The sequence below is a fragment of the Tenrec ecaudatus genome, chromosome 1 (genome assembly GCF_050624435.1).
Source record: "Tenrec ecaudatus isolate mTenEca1 chromosome 1, mTenEca1.hap1, whole genome shotgun sequence".
Lineage (NCBI taxonomy): Eukaryota > Metazoa > Chordata > Mammalia > Afrosoricida > Tenrecidae > Tenrec > Tenrec ecaudatus.
In genome coordinates, this window is record NC_134530.1 from 117,062,087 (window position 1) to 117,081,318 (window position 19,232).

The window sequence follows — 19,232 nt, forward strand, 5'->3', positions numbered from 1 at the left end:
CTTACCTTCCTTTAACACATTATAAACCAAATGAACGTTTTTGGATGCAGGTTTGTGATAAGAACCAGTGTGTTACAAAGTGGTAGCTGACCTATATCTATACCTCTGGATGTCACTTCTCTGGCTCTCTCTTAGCTGCACAAGAAGGCTATTCTAACTCCTGTGAAATAGGCACAAACATGACAAGCCTCCCTGTTCTGAGCACTAAGCCAGGGCCTTCGCACCATTCAAACCCTCACAGCTCCGCCCTGCCCTTCAAATGCTCCATCTGACCTCTCATGGACAGATGAGCCAGTAAGACTGTAAGCCAAGCCTATAGCAGGGTTCCCTAAAGCCAGGGGAGAACTAGAGGCCAAGTGCATGGGTTTTGACAAACTATTGTCAGTTTCTGCCTAAAGACGAGGTGAGCAGCTCCAAGACCCCAGAACTCATGAGTTCATGGGTCTCTCTCTCTCTCTCTCTGTCTGTCTCTCTCTCTCTCTCTCTCTCTCTCTCTCTTTCTCTCTCACTCTCATCTCCCTCCATCATGCCCAGGGCTATGGGTATAGTTCTTAATGCCCCTTGTCACACACAGAGCAGGATGAGGAACATGGCAGGGGCCAATGACAAACCAATCTCTAATTAGTGCCACGTGGTTGTTGGGAAGGAGAACTGGGCCCTTGTCAGGGCTACCAGGTGGCAAGAGAAGGGCATGCTGGGCTTTCCGTAATGGTAGTTGTTAGGTTTGAAGGGGCCTTCAATGACAATGACCAAGGATTGGGCTAGCATCCCAGTCAGCTTGTTCAACTCCACGTTCAGCTTGCTTAGCTGGGCTTCAGCTACTGCCTTATTCAGCTCCTTGGGCAGGAAGTGGACACTGATCAGGTACTTGTCTGGAGGGGCTCACAGTTTTAGTTGTGTCAAAACTGGTGAAGAAGTTGCTCGTCATGAAGCTTGGGTGGGCCATGGTGAAACCCAGGTTAACCAGCCAGCCCCCAACCAGAAGGACAATGTGTTCTTCAGCCAGTAGAAGCGGCTCACCCGAGGCCTCATGTCCACCTTCTCCACAGAATTCTCACTAAGCCATTTGACATCAATCTCATGTCAATGTCCGATGTTACACACAATGGCCCCATCCTTCGCCTGCTCCAAGTGCCAACCAAGGATGCCAACCATGGATGATATTGATGCAGCCCATGGTGGCAACAACAACGTTGTCCTCCTGACAGGCCTTGTCCTTGGTGGTCATCTCATAGTCCTCCACGATGGCCTGTAGTGTATTAATGGGGTCAATCTTGGTGCTGATGACTTGAGCTCTCCTCAGTCCTCTCAGGGCCTCGGCACAGCCCTTGACCTTTCACCGCAGCCTGCTACCACTGCACACCATTTTCATGTCTCTGGCCTACTTGACGCCATCGGCGAGGGGCTCCTGGCAGCCATAGAGGCCGCCAAATCTGTTCTTGTTGCCACATACCTTCAGGACTCCACTGACCTTCATCTTGCTTAGCTCCTGGACTCCTCAGAGATGCCTCCAGTGCCTGACACGAGCTTGGTCTGAGTAAGGTTTATGAAGGTCATCACTGTCTTCCAGAATCATGTTGAGGGGCCCGTCCTTGAAGTTCAGGGCTTGCTCGATGCATCAATGAGATTCCTAATCGGTTTTACCCTTCCAGGTAGACACTGGCATGCAAGCCATGCAGTGGCAGCTGCTGCATGGTCTTGGGTGGGAAAGATGTTGCAGCTGAACCACTATACTTTAGCCCCCAGGGCAACGCAATTCTCTATCAGGCCGGCTGCCTCTACAGTCATGTGCAAGGTGACTGGCAATTCAGGGATTCTTCAGGGCCTTGGAGGCTAAGTGCAAGTCCCACATGCACATGAAGCCCATGTCCAGAGCCTTGAATTTCCAAGAGATCAGGCTGATGCCAGAGACATTGAGGAGCAAAGGAGGGGTGCTTTGGCAAGGACAATGGGGATCAGGACTCAAGCTGGGGCACGGGGCAGCCAGCAATGGGCAGTGCAAGTGGTAATTTCTTCAAGATTCTTATATACTCTGTAGAAGCCGAGTTTTTCAGCACATTTTTTATGCAGTTTTTGTGGTAAAATTAGGTGCCTCGGCTGATATTCGGGTTGATTTATACTAGAGTATATATGGTAGTTGAGAGGCAGACTGAAAGCCATATCAATGACTTTTCTGTCATTTTTTTTTATCCCGGTAAGAATATGCACTACAAAACATTTGCCAATTCATTAATTCTTACACTTGTAACAAACTTTTTTGTACTTTCATATGAAAATTGATCTTAAACTTTGGAAGAATATTTTCTTTCCCTGACATAGAAGTTTGTCAACATTGTGACTCCATCATTTGGAACACACTCATTCACAAAATTATGTAGCTCTTCCAAATATTGAAACACTATGTAAAAATCACATTTATCAACCTCACCACCGATCTTATTAGGAAAAATCGAAGTACCCAGAGATAGTCAAACTCATGTGGTAGGTATGAGTTTTCAAGAAATAATTCTTGGCTTCAAGGCTTGTTTGGATCACGGGCATCAAATTCTATCAATTGCTTTGCTGTAAATGGCTGAGTCATTTCATTCATGTTAAATAAAATGCTTTTGCCCAAGACACCTCTGACACTGGCAGTCTGTCAGGTGAAAATGGCATTCCACAGTAACAGCAGCTTGTTTCATATGCGGCTCAGCTAATCACATAGAGCTACACCGGAGGGAACCAGTGGGACGCCGGAATGCTTCCCATGTCCTTCCATGTCCGCACGCGAAACACTCCGGCGACCTGCACTTACAGTTCTAGGAGAGCGCGAAAATAACGTTTCTCCTCTGCTCTATAAAGTGACGAGAAAACTGGCAATGATGATCAGAATGAGCTTCTTTAGAACCCAAGGAAATAATAAAATTCTTGCAACAGTCTGGGGAGCACAAATCCAGAATGTGATGCAAGTATCACCGTTATCTAATTGCTAAACTTTTTCATCCCCCCCAGAAAGAACCCTGTATTCATTAGTCAGTCCCCATTCTATTTTTCTTCTACGTCACTTCACAGGAATGCTCAAGAGGACTCCGTAAAACGGCCTCATAAGTTGCTAACTAGCCACAACTCAGAATCTGAACGAGTCACTAGATAATTACTAGTTGAACTTTGAACTTTAACTCTGCAACGTTCTAGACACTCAGTTCCTCTATAGGAAGTCTGCTAGCTTGGAAGACTCTCGCTCGAGTTTTCTAGGAGACCTGGATGGCTTTCTTGCACTCCTTAATTCATTTAATCAACAGACAATTGTTTTTTAAAGCAATATATTTTCTACCTTCAGAAATTTGACAAATTTAGTAGGCACTGTCAGGAAAATAAAGAAGACTGGATGAAACAAGGAGGGGGATTCCTTTCATCTTGCAGGGCACAGACTTAATAAGAGTTTCATCGTGGCCACGATCCTACGTTGACTTCTGAAGGGCATGTCGGGTCTTCCCATGATCATCAAGTCCTTGGCTCTAGGTTCCTTGTGCTTATGGATTCTCAAGGCTACCATGCCACTTTCCTAGGACAAACTCGGCAAGGCCCAGCAAGAGACTATTTTCATTCTGGCAGAGAAGATGGACAGCAGACAGGAGAGCGACGAAGGTACAAAACAGCAACCCCCAAACAACCAAAGCAAAACACCCGAGAAACTAGACTTGACTGAGTATTCCTAACATGCCAATCACATCTTTTCTCATTTAACCTGTATGGTAAATACTTAAAGTCTATATTCTTATCCACATTTTTCTCAGCACAAAACCTTTTCACGTGTCCCACTTCATTAATTCATCAAACTTTGGCAATCAAACGTGAAAATTTCCACTAAACGTTTCTCTAATCTACCTCTTACAATTTTGTTCTTCCTTGGAAAGGCCGCTGTGCTCGATCAAAGCTATACAGTAGAAAGGTAATTGACTATGGTTCTCATAAGTTATGCACGGCATTGTGCCAACCAGAGCTGTCCACGTAGGCCTTACCAGAACCCTCCTCAGTTGGTGGTGATTGTGGGAGCCGTCGCATTGCTCACATATTTGTTTATTATCTAGTGCAGCCTAGAACTTGCTACGCTTACCTTTGCCAATTCTCCTTTGATTCTTCATTTGATAATTACTAGGTAATTATTAGCTGGCTGCTTTTTATTTTGAATTCTATGGCCATCTTTCATTCTAGAAACTCTAGAAAATAGAATAAGGAGTCCTTTGAAGTTTGGGAGAAAGATATTCCCACTGAGGTTCACATAGGGAAAGTTTCAATCAGTCACGGAACGTTAGGAAAAACAATGAAAGAAAAACTCATATGGAAAAGGACAATCTTCCTTCAGACCCTTTGCTTTAAAGCTGCTCCTTGTCCCGACGAGAAGCTGAGATTGGATTGCGATGTTGCACCGACTAGAACTGATAGAGAGCTCCAATTGGCCACAGATGTGCATGTGGAAACAAGTAAGATTTGGCAGACACAGGACTAGCCATTGGGCAATTGAACAGGGTAGCTAACAGCGGGTCTCCTTTGGGCAGGAAGAGTGGCCAAGGACTATTGCAGTTGGCATGGAGCCTGTGAAATGATGTCCTGGCACAGCTCAAGAGATAGTGTGGGTTTCATTTCAGACCACTGCAAGCGAATATCGCAAGAGAGTCAAACACATATTTGGTTTACATTTGCATAAAAAGTGTTTGCACTAGGTGGTTACACATTGGGCTGCAATCCCCATGGTTGGCATTTCAAAACCACTAGCAGCTCCGCAGGAGAAAGACTGGGCTTTCTACTCCAGTAAACAGTCACAGTCTTGGGACCCACCGGGTCTTGTTAGGAGTCAGCACTGACTGGATGGTTTGGTTTTATGGAGTTTTCCCATGAACTCTATGAAAAAGTCGATGCGGGGTGAGCATTAGCAAACAGTGACACAGATACAGCAAGCACACGCTAGTGGAAAAAGTGATGAAGGGCCGTTCACACCATCATGCTGTTAAATACCCAGGAGCAGCAAAGTGCAATAAAGCGAAGTACGTGAGCATAGACGGGTGTTGGGGTGGGGTGGGGCGGGATTGGTGGTCACAGGAGCGCTTTTGTAGGAACCAGGAGAGCACAGAGATGACCGTCTTGGCAGTTGACAAAAAGAACGAGGGAGACCAGGCTTGGGACATCAGGAGCCAAGAGAGAAGAACTGAAGCAATGGAAGCAGGGTCTCCAAGGTCAGAGAGACACATTTCAGGTTGTACCAGATAATGAACAGGCCCGGGAGAAACACGATGGGTTTTACAGCTCGCCCCATCTGAGAAAGCCTCATGAAAAGGCTCACTGCCATACAGCTGATGCAAACTCAGAGGGACCCTCTAGGGCAGATTAAAATTGCCCCCTGGAAGTTTCCAAAACGATAACTGCCTATGGGAGTAGAAAGATTTCTCTTTCGTTCTCAGAGCCACTGGTGGCTTTGAACCACTGACCTTTCAGATCACAGCCCAAGTCCTAAACACTATGCCCCCAAGGCTCATCACATGTAAAAACCCAAGAACTAAATAACTCTGCTTGGCAAAACAAGAATGAAAACCACCCCCAATCCCTAAAGCATTTTACATTAAGAAGGCGAGGATATGGAAGTAGGAAGAAACAGCGTTAGTTTTTTTTATCCCTCCAGCACCTATTATGTGATAAACAGTTAGCTGAAATTTTTACTAATTTAATCCTTGAAACTACCCAAGGAAGTAGTAGACTGTGCCCCCATTTTCTAGATGAAGGCTTGGATTTCCAGATACTGCAGTTGGGCCACGTCTGTGTCCGACTAGCAACAAAACATAAAACTAGAGGGACACATTTTAACACAGTCAATAAATGAAGCTTTTGGAAGTTTTGATGTGCAATAAGTTAAAACAAAACCAAGAAAACTTACTCTTGGACCCCGTGCTCCCGGTGGACCCTGTAACAACAACAAAAAAGTAAACTTATATTTAGTACACATCAGCACAAGGCAAGCAGATACACTTCTATGGCAAACGGACAAAAATGTAAATAAACTCACCGGAGGCCCAGGTTGTCCTCTTGGTCCTTGGGGGCCCTGGAAGAAAGAGAGGCACAGCATGTGTATTATGCTTTTGCTAGAGCTGAACAAGAGAGGTCAACTTCCTTCACTCGTCCTGTGGTGTGAAGCAAGCCCTAAGAGGTCAAAGTTGTGTTTGTCCTTCGATGTTATATGTTCTCATGCTTTGCTTTCACTCAAGTTCATGCACAAGCGGCTCTGTACTTTCCTATTTTGCTGCTATTACTTGAAATGGAAATTATTCGTTTATAAATAATTCACTAAAAAAACTATGGTAAATGCTAGCATTTAGAAATGGTGCAAGTCCCCCCCCTGCGATTCCTACCTACCATCCACTTAATAAAAAAAAAAAAAGAAATTTCCAAGTATTGTTTTACAACTCCCGTTTCTTGCAATAGTCACTTATAAACTGACTATCAAGTCCGGATATATTTTTATCTCCAAATCTCTCAGCAATAATTTTTCCCCTCTCTCCTCCATGGCAACAGCAAGTATCTTCGTTTAGTGTGATCATTTTTTGGCTGAACACTTTGACTTCCTGTTTATTTTCTCCATTGTGCTAATTACCTTCCATTTATAAAATGTAAATCTAAGCTGCCATCACCTACTTAAGATCATTCAATGGCCCTTTATTGCTTGGAAAGTGAAATAAAATTTCTTGATAGCAATCTACCACCATCCCCCACTGCCATAAAAACAAGTCTGGACTCGTAGCAACGTTACTAGAGTTCCTGATGCTATAAAGCTTTATGGAGCAGAAAGCCTCATCTTTCTCTTATGGAGCAGGTAGTGGGTTTGAACTGTTGATCTTGTGGTTCGAAATCCAATGCTTATCCTAATAGCGATAGCTACTATTGATTGAAGAGTCACGATAAGCTGTGTCACAGTTTTATTTTTCAGTTAAAAAAAAGGGAGGGACAGTTATGTAACCAGTTAATAAGGAGCAGAGCTCGGATCAAAACTCAAGTCCATTGGATGCAGAAGTGTTCTCAGTTATTTTGCACTACTACCTCCTCTCCAAGGTTTGGTTTGAACTTGACAGTTATTGTCTCAAACACATTCCATTCTCCATACTTAACCAGTTATTTGTAGATGCCTGAATTTTTCAAGTGCTTTCACACATGCATGTCTCATGCATGTGCTATGTTTTTTTAAACTAGAGGTGCATTTCCTCACCATTTCTACTTGTCAAACTCTCACTCCTATTCTCACATTAAAAACAAACATTTTTGTCCTCCTGGCTTGCCACCCACTTCACCTCTATCTTGTTCAACTAATCATCTGTTGCTCTACTCCACAGTCTTTAACACACTGGAAAGCTGCTGCAGAAGCTATAGCATATCTTGGTTATCATGTTAATGTCTGGAACTAGGCAGTGTAGCTATTCAATAATTGTTACTAGATTACTAAATAAATAAACAATAATAAATTAATTAGTATTAGTCTAGAAATTAAGTACAGCTGCATATGCATAATAAAATATTAAACTGTATTGGAAGTTTTCTAAATGAAACCATAGTCATCATTGTCAATAATGCTGGGAGGCATCATATGTCCACTCGAAATTTTACTCACTTGATGGTCAATTGGCTGTCACGGACACGTTGGGTGAAAGTCAGAATATGATGAAAGGATGCGGAAACATAGTTTATCTCCACATGAGCTTGTATAATGATGCTTGACTTAGTATTAAGTATCTTCTAAAAGTATCTTACCAAAAGCAACTGATTCTAAATATGCTATGGCGGCTAGCACAAACAACACATAGTAACTTCAAAAGGCTAGAGTACTCCAACATACCTACTAGCCATTTTCTTGTTTTGCATGGTTTGTGATTGAAATTTTAAGAAGAGGATGCCCCAAATTTGTACCACAGAAATGACTTGGTCAGTCACAAAAATTTATGTTGGAAATATTTGTACATAGACAGAAGCTGAGTGAATTTGGCTGCGTAAGTATTTACATTCTGGATCAACATTGTAAAAATAATACACAATTATGATATCTCACTGCATTTTGCATATTTTTGACATTCGCAAAATCTCATTGATGCTGAAGTACAAGGTATATCCTGTCTTTGATTTTGAAAGAGGTTTTTATAGAAGAGAGAAGAAATTATTCCTACTGCTGATTTTATTGGGTTCATTGAGGCTTGTTCCATAGAACAAGTCAGATCACCATAAATAGAAGTCAACAAAATACGTCAAACCCAACAAACACGGCAGAGCAACCCCAAATAACGACCGCGTTATAAGACAAGCAATCAAGGAAAACAAGATATGATTCCGACAGTGGGACATTTTACTAGTTGCTTTTATTCCTCTCCTTACCACATCACCAGGAGGAAGTGATCAGGTCTATGTTTTATACAAAGCATTTTGCAATCAAACTGAGCGACCATGTTAATTTCTTAATGGAGATCCCCTCAGTGTGAAAGATTTTGGCAGTTCCTTGCTGAGTGAAAGCCTTGACTTAGAACATAGAGCGTGTTCACTCCACTTCAGAATTCACATACGCTTCTGCAAAGGTGGCACACTCCCTATTAAGCTTAAAATTACAGAGAAGCACATAAGAGCTTGCGTATGTTAGACTTTGCCTTTTGGAATGATCATTTATTTAGCTTCGTGATCTTTAACTTAGACTGGCTTCACATGGCTCAGAGTTTCAGAGAGCTTCCCTTTCCTCATTTCTAAGCTGAAGCATGCATCCTGTGCTGTTTCACAACAGCCCTGTCCTCTAACCACTAGCTGTCACTAGCCACTCCTCCCTTGGCCGCGTAGTGGCAATCAAAATATGTCTAGGGGATGCTACACTGCTTCCGGTTGATAACCATTGGTTTAGTGAAATTAATGGAGAGTTTAGCCATAAAATTAAATAAGATTTATTACGCAATAATGTGATTGAGGGAATAAGTGAATCCCAAGGCACGGAGCATGATTAGTAATTAGCATTACTAGTCAGGCCACCAGGTTGGAGGCACGTTACTGCCAACCCTTACTTTCTGAGGGGCACGATGATGCGTCTAGAAGCCCAATGGCCTGGGAATGGGGCAGTGGGCTCTGGCTTTGTCTTTGCATGTCCTTGAGCAAGTGGCTGCACATTTGACTCTCAGATAGCTCGATTTTAACAGAAAGGGTTTGGTGGAGATGACATCCAAGGGTCTTCCTTGGGTTTTATGTTTGGAAAAAGATGGGACTAATAAGTAAGTAAATAGGGAAGAATTAATGAAATAATATTACATTAGGATTAAACAGGTAATCTAAAAATACTCATGTTGCGATTGCTCCCTATAATTAAAAAAATTTCTAAGACTCTATATGCTTCCAGTTTGGATGTTTTACATAGAGTTTGAGAATTTGAAATGAGAAGTTTGATGAATGTAAGGGAAATGTGTACCTAGGTTTGGGAGTTTGATAATTTTTCATATGAATAACATACAATCTGTGAATTTTAAGATTCATACCTATATGAATTTAATTCTTTATTTGTCAATATTTAGGATATATTTTCCAATAACTTAATTTTTCCTCAGACTGCTTATACTATCTCCCTTATTTTCAAATTGTAAACAAAGAAGATAATTCTGATACCTAGACTTGTAGACCCATGTTAACGTAAAGATAATATTTGAGAAAAATTGAAAGGATTCTTCAACCTATTATTGCTTTTCATCAAACAATTTTCCAATAAAATAAAGAAACTAATATAAAAATTCATAGTGTGATTGCTTCCTAAAAGTTTTTTTTAATTGGATGTAATAAAGTATGAGTTTAAATGATATGTTTCAATTTGTGATATTCTGTCAAGTCCTTTTTATATGTTTGACATTGACATCATGTTTGAGTTAGATGTTTCCTTTTCCTAATTGTATTTAATTATTTCTGGCAATCTTCTTTGCATTTGTTGTTGTTAAATCATTCAATTATATTCTTAAACGTAGGGAAACATTGTCCTGTTCCTCCTGGGAGGGTCACTTGGGTGAAAAGACTTTGGTTACACCTTGAATGTGCCAGGAACTTGGCCGAAACACTGAGTGAAAAGGAAATTCATTGTTGCAACAAACAGGAATCCTGCCTTGGGTCAGAATGTGTGTGTGTGTGTGTGTGTGTTTGTTAACAGTTTTATTGGCACTTCATCCATGTCATACAGTTCAATAATTCAATCATATCAAGAAGAGTTGTACAGTCATCACCCCAATCAACTTTAGAACACTTTCTTCTTCCTTGTCCTCATTGATATTTGTGTTTTTTTACGTTTAAAAAAACTAAAACTTTTAAAAATTGTGGCAAAACATACACACAACAAAACATTCTACAATTCAACAACTTCTGCACGTATAATTCATAGTCATTGATTATACTCTTTGTATTGTATAACCATTATTAATGTCCTTTCCCAAATTACTCCAACACCATTAACATAAACTCAATTCCCCTTAAGCAAAACTCTTCCTCTTTAAGTTATGGTAACCACTGGTCAACTTTTTAAAAAATAATAATTTTGATATAATGTTTATACTTGAATAGTTAAATTACTTTTAAAAAGATTTGTATATTCATAATCACAGTCAGTTCTAATGCTCCCTAACCCTTTCCTGAATTCACTGTTGGCTCCCCATCTCCCCTGACCCGTCCCACCCCACTCTCACCCCCGTGACCCCATAAACCATTGCATCAGTTATGGTCCTACGCAGCCACTCCTGTGTTTCACCAACTGGGAAACCCAACAAAAGCAATAAAAGTGAAAACAAAACTAAACAGAAATAATAATAATAATATAAAGATAAAATAAAAATATAGAATAAGAAAGAAAAGACCACCAACAATATTTAAAACTCCAGTGAAGAAATTTCTGTCGTGGAACAAGTGAGGAATGTTTGAGCCTAGAGCAAATTCAGGTTGGGTCAAGAGGGAGCTCAACCGACCAACTCTCATATTCTACATGGTTGGAGAATGTGTTTACATGTGAGAATGTTTTGATAGCTTGAGAACATCTTGAGCCTGAAGTTGTTGTGCCCTCGTGTCACTCCCACGTTTGAACTTTTGCAAACTTCCTCCTTTGGTGGGTTAATAAGAGGGGCGGGCGGAGGAACTCGGAGGCTCTTTCTCACTGGCGTACCTCTCCCATTCCCTCCGGACTCAGTCTTGTGTCTTGAGCACTTATTTCTGACGTCTCAGGTTGGCGCCCAGCTGGCTGGGGTGATGCCTTTAAAATGTTTGGGGACTCTTGCCTGTTATGAAATTTTTCTAACCTTCCAAGATTAAGTTGTGAATAACACTATTGTTTTGAAGTAAGGGCAGCGGAGCAAATCCTATCTACTAGGAGGTTTACTTAGGATGTTCCAAAACTTATAACTAGGAATTTATTTTTCAATTGCCCTGCATGTAAGTAGACATGGACCAAATATAGACTAGAAAGGTAAGACCCTGACACTTGACAATGATAGAAACAGGTTCCTCAGTGGTAGAAAGGACAATTGGGATCAATGTTGGAATCCACAATGTATCAAATTGTATCAAGTTTCCTAAGAAGAAACCCACTTTTAGAGGAATATTACTTTTCCTGTGTACTATAATGAGTTGCAGCTATCTCTGTACTTTCTTCTTTTTGTCACTAAATCACACTTTGGTCTTGGTATACAATTTGCTAAATACTTGTATAACATATCTTCATACATTCTTATCCCAACTTCAAGGAAAATTTAAAAAGAAGATGTATGAAGCACAATTTGGTAAGATTGTTGTAATTCTGATATTTGCACAAAGAGTGAAGTGACAATTAGTCTTAACAGATTTGTAAATTATCTTTAGCCAGACAATTATTTAAATTATCTTCTCGAAGATAACGGAAATCGGAAATCTGAAAATAAAAATCAGTAAAAAAAAAAGACAGTATAAGAAATGTTACCAATTTTTTCTATAAACCAAAACAGAAAGATTGATTGGCACTTTTTCCTTAAATTTTATTGCTGCATGATCTCTAGTGGTTAACAGATCTCTTTACTAAAGCTTCTGAAACAATAACGGAATCAAAGGAGAAGGATGATAAAAAGGTAGTACCAGTTACTCAATAATTAAAAACAGAGCAAATTTATAATTTCAATGAGCTATTTAATCTTTTTGACCAGTTAATTTAATTGCTTACACCAAACGCACCTAAAAGAGCCTTGGTGGAATAGTGGTTACGAGTTGGTTTGCGATCCACATGGTCAGCAGTTCAAAACCACCAGCAGCTCCACAAGAGAAAGACTGGGCTTTCTACTCCTGTAAAATTACAGCCTCAGAAACACACAGTGGGTTTGCGATCAGTAAGCACTGACTCAATGGAAGTGAGTTTGGTGATTTGGTTTACACTACATTAATATAGGACTTTTACTTTATTTGTGAAGAGAACTAGGGTGACCCATAGAACAAAAAATGAATAAGTACATTAATTTAAAGAAATGTTACATCACCACTCTGGACTTGAAGATAGCTGCTAACTGTTCCTTTTAGTTAATTTTAATTAATTTTATCAATTCATGTATCAGATATTACTGACTACAAACCAGGTTCTGTTTGGCCACTGAAGGCCAATATAGCAGACAAAATTCTCTGGTCTCATGAAGTTTACCCTACAGAGGAACCATAGATTTGATTTTTAAAGAACAGGTCGACAGTATATTGTACTATACAGCTTTGGATACTCTGTTCAGGGGTGATGGCAGGGTGGATTCCATATATTAACAAGTCCACCTTAAGCAACTTCATATGGGACCCCAAACAAACAATCATATCGATGCAAATGAGTGCGGTTGGAGTGGAGACCCAAAGTCCATCTGTAGACAATTGGACATCCCCCCAGATGTCCACAGAACATCATCATAATCAGAGAAGTTTGAAGGTTTTAAGGATTTCATCTTGCTAGGATCCATAACCAATGCTCATGGAAACAGCAGTCAAAAGATCAAACAACATATCGCACTGGGTATGCTGCTGCACAACCCCGCTTTAAAGTGTAAAAGGGCAAGGATATATTACTTTGAGGACTAAGGTATGCCAGGCCCAAGTCAAGGTGTTTCCAATAACCCCATATGCATGTGAAAGTTGGATACTGAATAAGGAAAACTGAAGAAGAATCGATGGAATTTGACTATGGTGCTGGCAAAGAATATTGAAAGTACCACAGCCAACCCAGAGATCTAACAAATCTGTCTTCGAAGAAGTGCAGTAAGAATACTCCTTAGAAGGAAGAATGGCAAGGCTTTGCCTTCTGTCCTTTGGAATGTCAGAAGAGAATGAGCCAATCCCTGAAAAAAGACATCATGCCTGGGCAGTGAAAAGGAGGAATAGCCAGCTGACGACTCAAATATAACAATTGTCAGCATGGCACTGCACTGGGCTGCGTTGTCTTCTTACATGAACAGTAACTCTGAGCCCGAGCCAACTCAATGGCACCTAACAACAACAACAACAACAACAACAACAGTGTGGCAACAAATGTCTAATAAGGGGGTAGTTAAGAACTGAAGACCAGGCACAAGACATTGCACACCAATATAATTTAATATTACAGTAATGATTCATTGAGGATGTGCTTTATACAATTGATGTATGTATATGTATGGATGGTGATAAGAGTTGTATGAGTCCCTAATAAAATGTAAAAAAAGAAAAGAGGAGAAAAAAATGATTAGGGCAAAGACTGTACAGATGTGCTTTATACAATTGATGTATGTATATGTATGAACTGTGATAAGAATTGGATGAGCCCCTAATAAATTGTTAAAATTAAAAAAAAATAATTCATTGAGTTTGTAATCCATCAGATCCTCTGTTATAGGTAGGTTAATTGTGCCAACCTGGTCAATAGGAACAGCTGGGTTTAATAAGGTCACAGTTTGATTGTAGGGCAAAGAGATAAATGGCTCGGCAAAGCCTACCCCTCTCTCTCTTGCTCTCTGATGATCGGACCAGTGTGTGGCTGCTTTAGCTAGTTCTCTGCGTCAGCTTGTGAGATACACTACCCGTGGGACAAGCAACCTGTGGATCATGCCGCTAGAGTTTGAGGTTCCTTTGAGAACTGCTTCACCACACTGCTGGTGTATATATATCACTTGAGCTGGAGGCTGGTGGATTCTGTCATCTTGCAATGCTTGAGTTTGATATCCCAGGCCTGCTTTGCTAAGCTCCTGAACTCCTGACTGTTGGTGACCCACCCTGCTGTTTGCGGATGATGGCCACACTGTCTGCATTACCTAAGGGAAAAATCAGCTGTCTGCTTCATTGACCTTGGACCAAGCAGCCCTTGTGAGTTGAAGAACTTCCAATATATTAACTATTCCATAGAAGTGAGTTGAACTGAGCCCTCTGTACTGCTGTGTGGACCAATTAGCTGTTATATTCCTTCGTGCTGTATATATCTCTATCTATCTATATCATCTATATCTATCATCTATATCTATCTCTCTATGTACAAAGCCATAAGTGTCCTGGTTTTGTTTCTCCAGAGAACCCTGTCTAACCCAGTCTCTGTCCAACCCCTGCAACCTACCCTCGCCCCCGAAATGCTTTTATCATTGTCCTAAGTACTCAAGGGTTCCTAACCCTGATGGGAGTCTAGGTACCAGCCGCAATATTTCAAGAGGATAGGTTGGGTAGGCATTCAGAACTAGACAGGTCAGGGAAAAGAGCTAAATTCTAAGCCTCTCAAATTTCCTTCTCTCTTCTCTTCTGGTATATGGCTTCACTTGAGCATATTGCTTTGTTCCCTGATACGGTGCAACTGATGAAAAAATGCGAAGGCCATGGCTCTGAAGGCAAAAAAGTCTATTTTAATGTCCTTTTAGCATTCTTAGGTTATCTAGAATTGTATAACTTACTTTGACTTCAGATAATTAATCTAATTACAGCTACTACTTTGGAGTCACAAGCACACCCTATGGTGAGAAACAAACCCTCAGCTGTCAGTTCGTGATGTCATTTTTAAAAAAAATTAAGACTTTATTTCTATTTTCAAGTGTTTTGCGGGTTGGGGTGTTTCAGCCTTCTGCCTTTGGTTTCAACCCCACGTGCTCCACTCCGTATTTGCCCTGTATTTGGAAAAGTTGCTTGGGGTAAGGCCGCCCCAATCTCTGCTGGAAAATGGTTCCTTTACAAAGTCCCTCCAGTGCTTAAGAACTGGCATTCCAGAAACGAGGCAAATGGCGCCAGTGTGAGCCAGTTAGGTCCTGAAAGTGCTGGCTGTTCACCATTTGTCCATCCTCTTACCACTAATGTGTCCAATGGGCTGTATTATAAAGCAATGATTTGCTTCGGTTTTGCTGCTATCTTCAATATGCTGGTTGGCATCATGGGTATTGGATCGCAAATATCATGGTCTCCTAAAATATTTTACTTCCTTATTTCCACATGGCAAGCTGTCAAGGACATGACTGGCAGATTCTTAGTTTGCTTGGAGCTCACTGTGATTAGGTCAATGTTACTTCCTGAGAAGTATTATAATTTCATTTTTATTGTACAAATGTCAGTGACATATAGTGAACAAATCAGACCAGGTCTTTGCTGGGACTTATAGTTCTAATACGAATAAGCACAGACACGATAAGCACAAATTTAGTTAAACTTACAGCTTCACCTTCAAAGCCCCGTTCGCCTCTGGCTCCCTAAAAGAAGGAGAAGAGGTTACGTCAGTGTGGTTGAGGTTGTACACAGAAACGTGAGAATTGGTGTTTTTGTCTTTTGTGACTATGAAGAAACGGCCTAGGTCTTTTGTAAGTTTTTGCGTGTTATGGTTGATAATTTAAATGCTCGTTTTTTCCCTAAGTAAAGTAGAGCAAAACAAATCAAAACAACAATATCATCACAATTCATTATGCCATTGTTTTGCTATTGCTAGTGCCATATTAAAATGGCCTGGGATTAAAAAGCTACTTTTTCATCACCTCAAACGCTGATTTGACAATTTCGTACAAAATGGTTTAGATAAGAAATGAATAGGCAAATCCTTCTACTATTTCCTTCAGTCTTTGAAAACCCTGTTTCTAAGGTGGTTTCTTCTCACCTCTTCTTACTCTTTTTTAGTTTTAGCATCATCTCACAAATGTTGATACATTGTAAATACATTTTCATCCAGCTCAAAATAATTTCTAATTTCCTTTCATACTTTCTCTTTGTTACATAGATTACTTAGAACTGTGAGGTTTAATTTCAAGTGCCTGGGGATTTTCCTATAATTCTTTTGTTATTGATATCTAGTTTAATTCAATTACAGCTAGATCATACTTGGAATGACTTTGGTTTTAAAAATCTGTTAAAATTTATATTATGACCCCAAATATGTTCTAGATTGGCAAATATTCCATGACTAATTGAAAAGAATGTGTATTCTCTTCTTGGGTAGATCAACTACTCTCGAAACACCTATTAATATTTTTGGTGTTGATCCTTATGGAAATTATACATATATTTAGTATGAAAAATCTTTCTGTAACCTGCTTATTCATTCACAATATGACTATTCTTCCATTTCAATTCACATGCCTCTAGATATTGTTAACACATAATATTTAAAAACTAGCATATTTTATTTAATTACTTTGGGGATAATTTGTGTCATTATAAATAACCTTGTAATAAGCATTCTTGTCCTTTTAAAAACTGGTGATAAAAATTTTCCTCCAGGAAGTTTGTGTGAATTTGTGCTCATATCTGATGTATATGAGTGTGTATATTTCAATACTTACCATATATTATTATTCTTTGTCAAGTTTCCAAGCTAAAGGTACTAACCATGTTGAAGAGTGATAGAGCGTGGCATGAATCAGCACAAAGTTTTGCAAAGTTTCCTTAGCATTTTGGTGTTTGCATTTCTATGGGACGAACCCCTCAAAGTGACTATGCCTGGTTAAAGGGTTATTGTGGTCCATTGCATGAATTCTGGCTCATAGCGACCCTATGGACACTGCTTCACAGGGTTTGCTAGGTTGAAAACTTTATGAGAGTTGATACCTAAGTCTTTTTTCCATCAGCTTGGCTGGTGGGTACAAGGCATTGATCTTTCAGTCAGCAGCCGAGTGCTTAACCATTGTGCTATCAGGTTCATAACAAGGTATTTCCAGAAAGACTATATTTACATTTCCACCAGTCATCAATGAAAGTTTGTCCTACATATTCTTAAGAGAGTTCACATATATATATTTTATTAACTCTATAATTGGTTTTATTTGCATTGCTCTAATGGTGAGCGTCTTCTTCAATAATAGACCTAATGTATTGCTTTTTCAAATCATTTAGAACCTTTTGTATTTTTTGGTAAATAACCTATACAGACCTTTTACTCATTTTTCACATGAGTTTTAATTTTTCTTAAGATTTTCTAAGAGCTCTTTGTATATTACCGATTTTCGCTTCTGAACAAAAGATCTCTTCAGCTCTTAAACAATATATTGGTTTCCTAGATTATTTTCTTAAGCTTTTTATTCTTTTAGCAATTTTTATGTTAAAGTCTTTAGAGATTTATATGGGCATATTTTTTGTGGTGAAGGTGAAGTAGGACTCTAATTTCTCCCTGCAGTAGTATGACTCAAATTAATTCAATTTCCCTTTTCTGACAACTGGTTCAGGGATGGCCAGGCTGAAGAAAATTGAGGCATCTGAACTAGGGCGTTGTCGAAGACTACTGCAGGCACCATAGGCTGCCAAAAGAACCAACAGATCTTTTTCTGAGAAAGAACAGCCAGAATGCTCATGTGAGACAAGGACAGTGAGACTTCAGCTCCTATGATTTGGACATGTTGTCAGCAGAGGCCAGCCCGTGGAGAAGGACATCATCCTTGGTAAAGAAGAGGGTCAGCGAAAATGAGGAAGGTTCTGAACAAAGTGGATTGACACAGTGGCTGCAACAATGGACTCGCACCATTGTGAGGATGGCACAGGCCGGGGTGGTGGCTGGTTCTGTTAGACAGAGTTGCTCCGAGAAGGAACTGGCTTGATGGCGCCTTACACCAATGCAGCTCCATGCTCATCAGCCAGAGACAAATGCAATGAGAGACTTGTTGGAAACCAAAGAGGTTTTTCTCAAGATACAGTCATGGATAGTGTTTAACTTTAGATAATATTTGGTCTAGAAGTGATCCTGAAAAAGACTGCAGTCACTGTGTACAAAACCATGTATATGATTGTGTCCATCATGGACATAAGCACCTGATTGCCTGGGCAGCTTTGAGATTATAGCAAGGTGACTGCAATTCAGGATGGCAGAATAAAAACACAGAAGACACCAGGACTAGGCTAGCGTGTGACTCACAGACCCAACCAAGTCTAAAACTCTTCCTTTGTCTGTGCATGCTCCCACAATTTGTTTTTGCCAAAGCTAGTTCGATTCGGGCTTTCAATACTTGCATGGCAAGTCATTCTAATGAACATTCTAATGAATATTTTTGTTATTCATAAGTTACTACTTACTCTGAGTTCTATTTCTGGCTTGTCGTCCGTTGCACTTGTTTATTTCTTTGCCCGCAATATGGTTTGTTTAGGATGCATTAGTAGGGTGCTTTCCTAATTGGAAAAGCAACCTCCCTTAGTTTGCACCACTATTTCCTCTGGACTATTCTCAAGTACTTTTTCTCTTATAACGGACTTTTCCTAGAAGTTTCCTTTTAGAATGTTACAATAGGAAAAATTGAGGTGCATGCTAAATATTATAAGGACTTTACATACTTGTAAAGAGAACAGCATGATATTTTACTTGAGACATTTATTTATCACAACTTCCTTGACTAGTAAATAGTTCACATTTTTCACAGTGGAGAACAGCCAGTCAGTAATCAGAGCAGTATGTGTTCCTTAGCTTGCTGAAAAACCACCCACGGAAATACGAGAAATCTCCCACTTACACTCTCCCATGTAAAGTATATAAATCTGAGTGGCAAATGCTAAAAATCTAGTGAAATGCTGAGTTACACATTTTTTTTGCTTTATAAATACAGGAACTTTCATGTAGAATTCTTTTGCCAATTTGTCAAAGAGAATGGTTGTCCTTTATACTTGATGCATTTCGTTAAAACATTTTAGAAACTTTGTGTTTACACATAACACTTAAAAAATCCAAACTATTTATTGCTTGTAAGGAATGAATCTTTCCTTACCAAGTCTACATTTGATACCTCTTATTGTGTTCGTCTGTTGTATGCTCTCCA

The 19,232-nt window shown here is 39.9% G+C and overlaps 1 protein-coding gene and 1 pseudogene across 1 annotated transcript in view; both read right to left on the reverse strand.

The window, feature by feature from the left end:
• The window catches only part of COL24A1 (collagen type XXIV alpha 1 chain), a 400,055-nt gene that overhangs the window by 24,584 nt on the left and 356,239 nt on the right, over window positions 1–19,232 (reverse strand). Inside the window, exons 53-55 of the mRNA XM_075557916.1 lie at window positions 15,663–15,698; window positions 6,038–6,073; window positions 5,909–5,935 (exon numbers count right to left, since the gene is read on the reverse strand). Coding sequence (XP_075414031.1) covers window positions 5,909–5,935; window positions 6,038–6,073; window positions 15,663–15,698 — 99 coding nt within the window. The remainder of the gene's footprint in view (window positions 1–5,908; window positions 5,936–6,037; window positions 6,074–15,662; window positions 15,699–19,232) is intronic.
• On the reverse strand, window positions 622–1,867 carry LOC142429082 (adenosylhomocysteinase pseudogene; annotated as a pseudogene).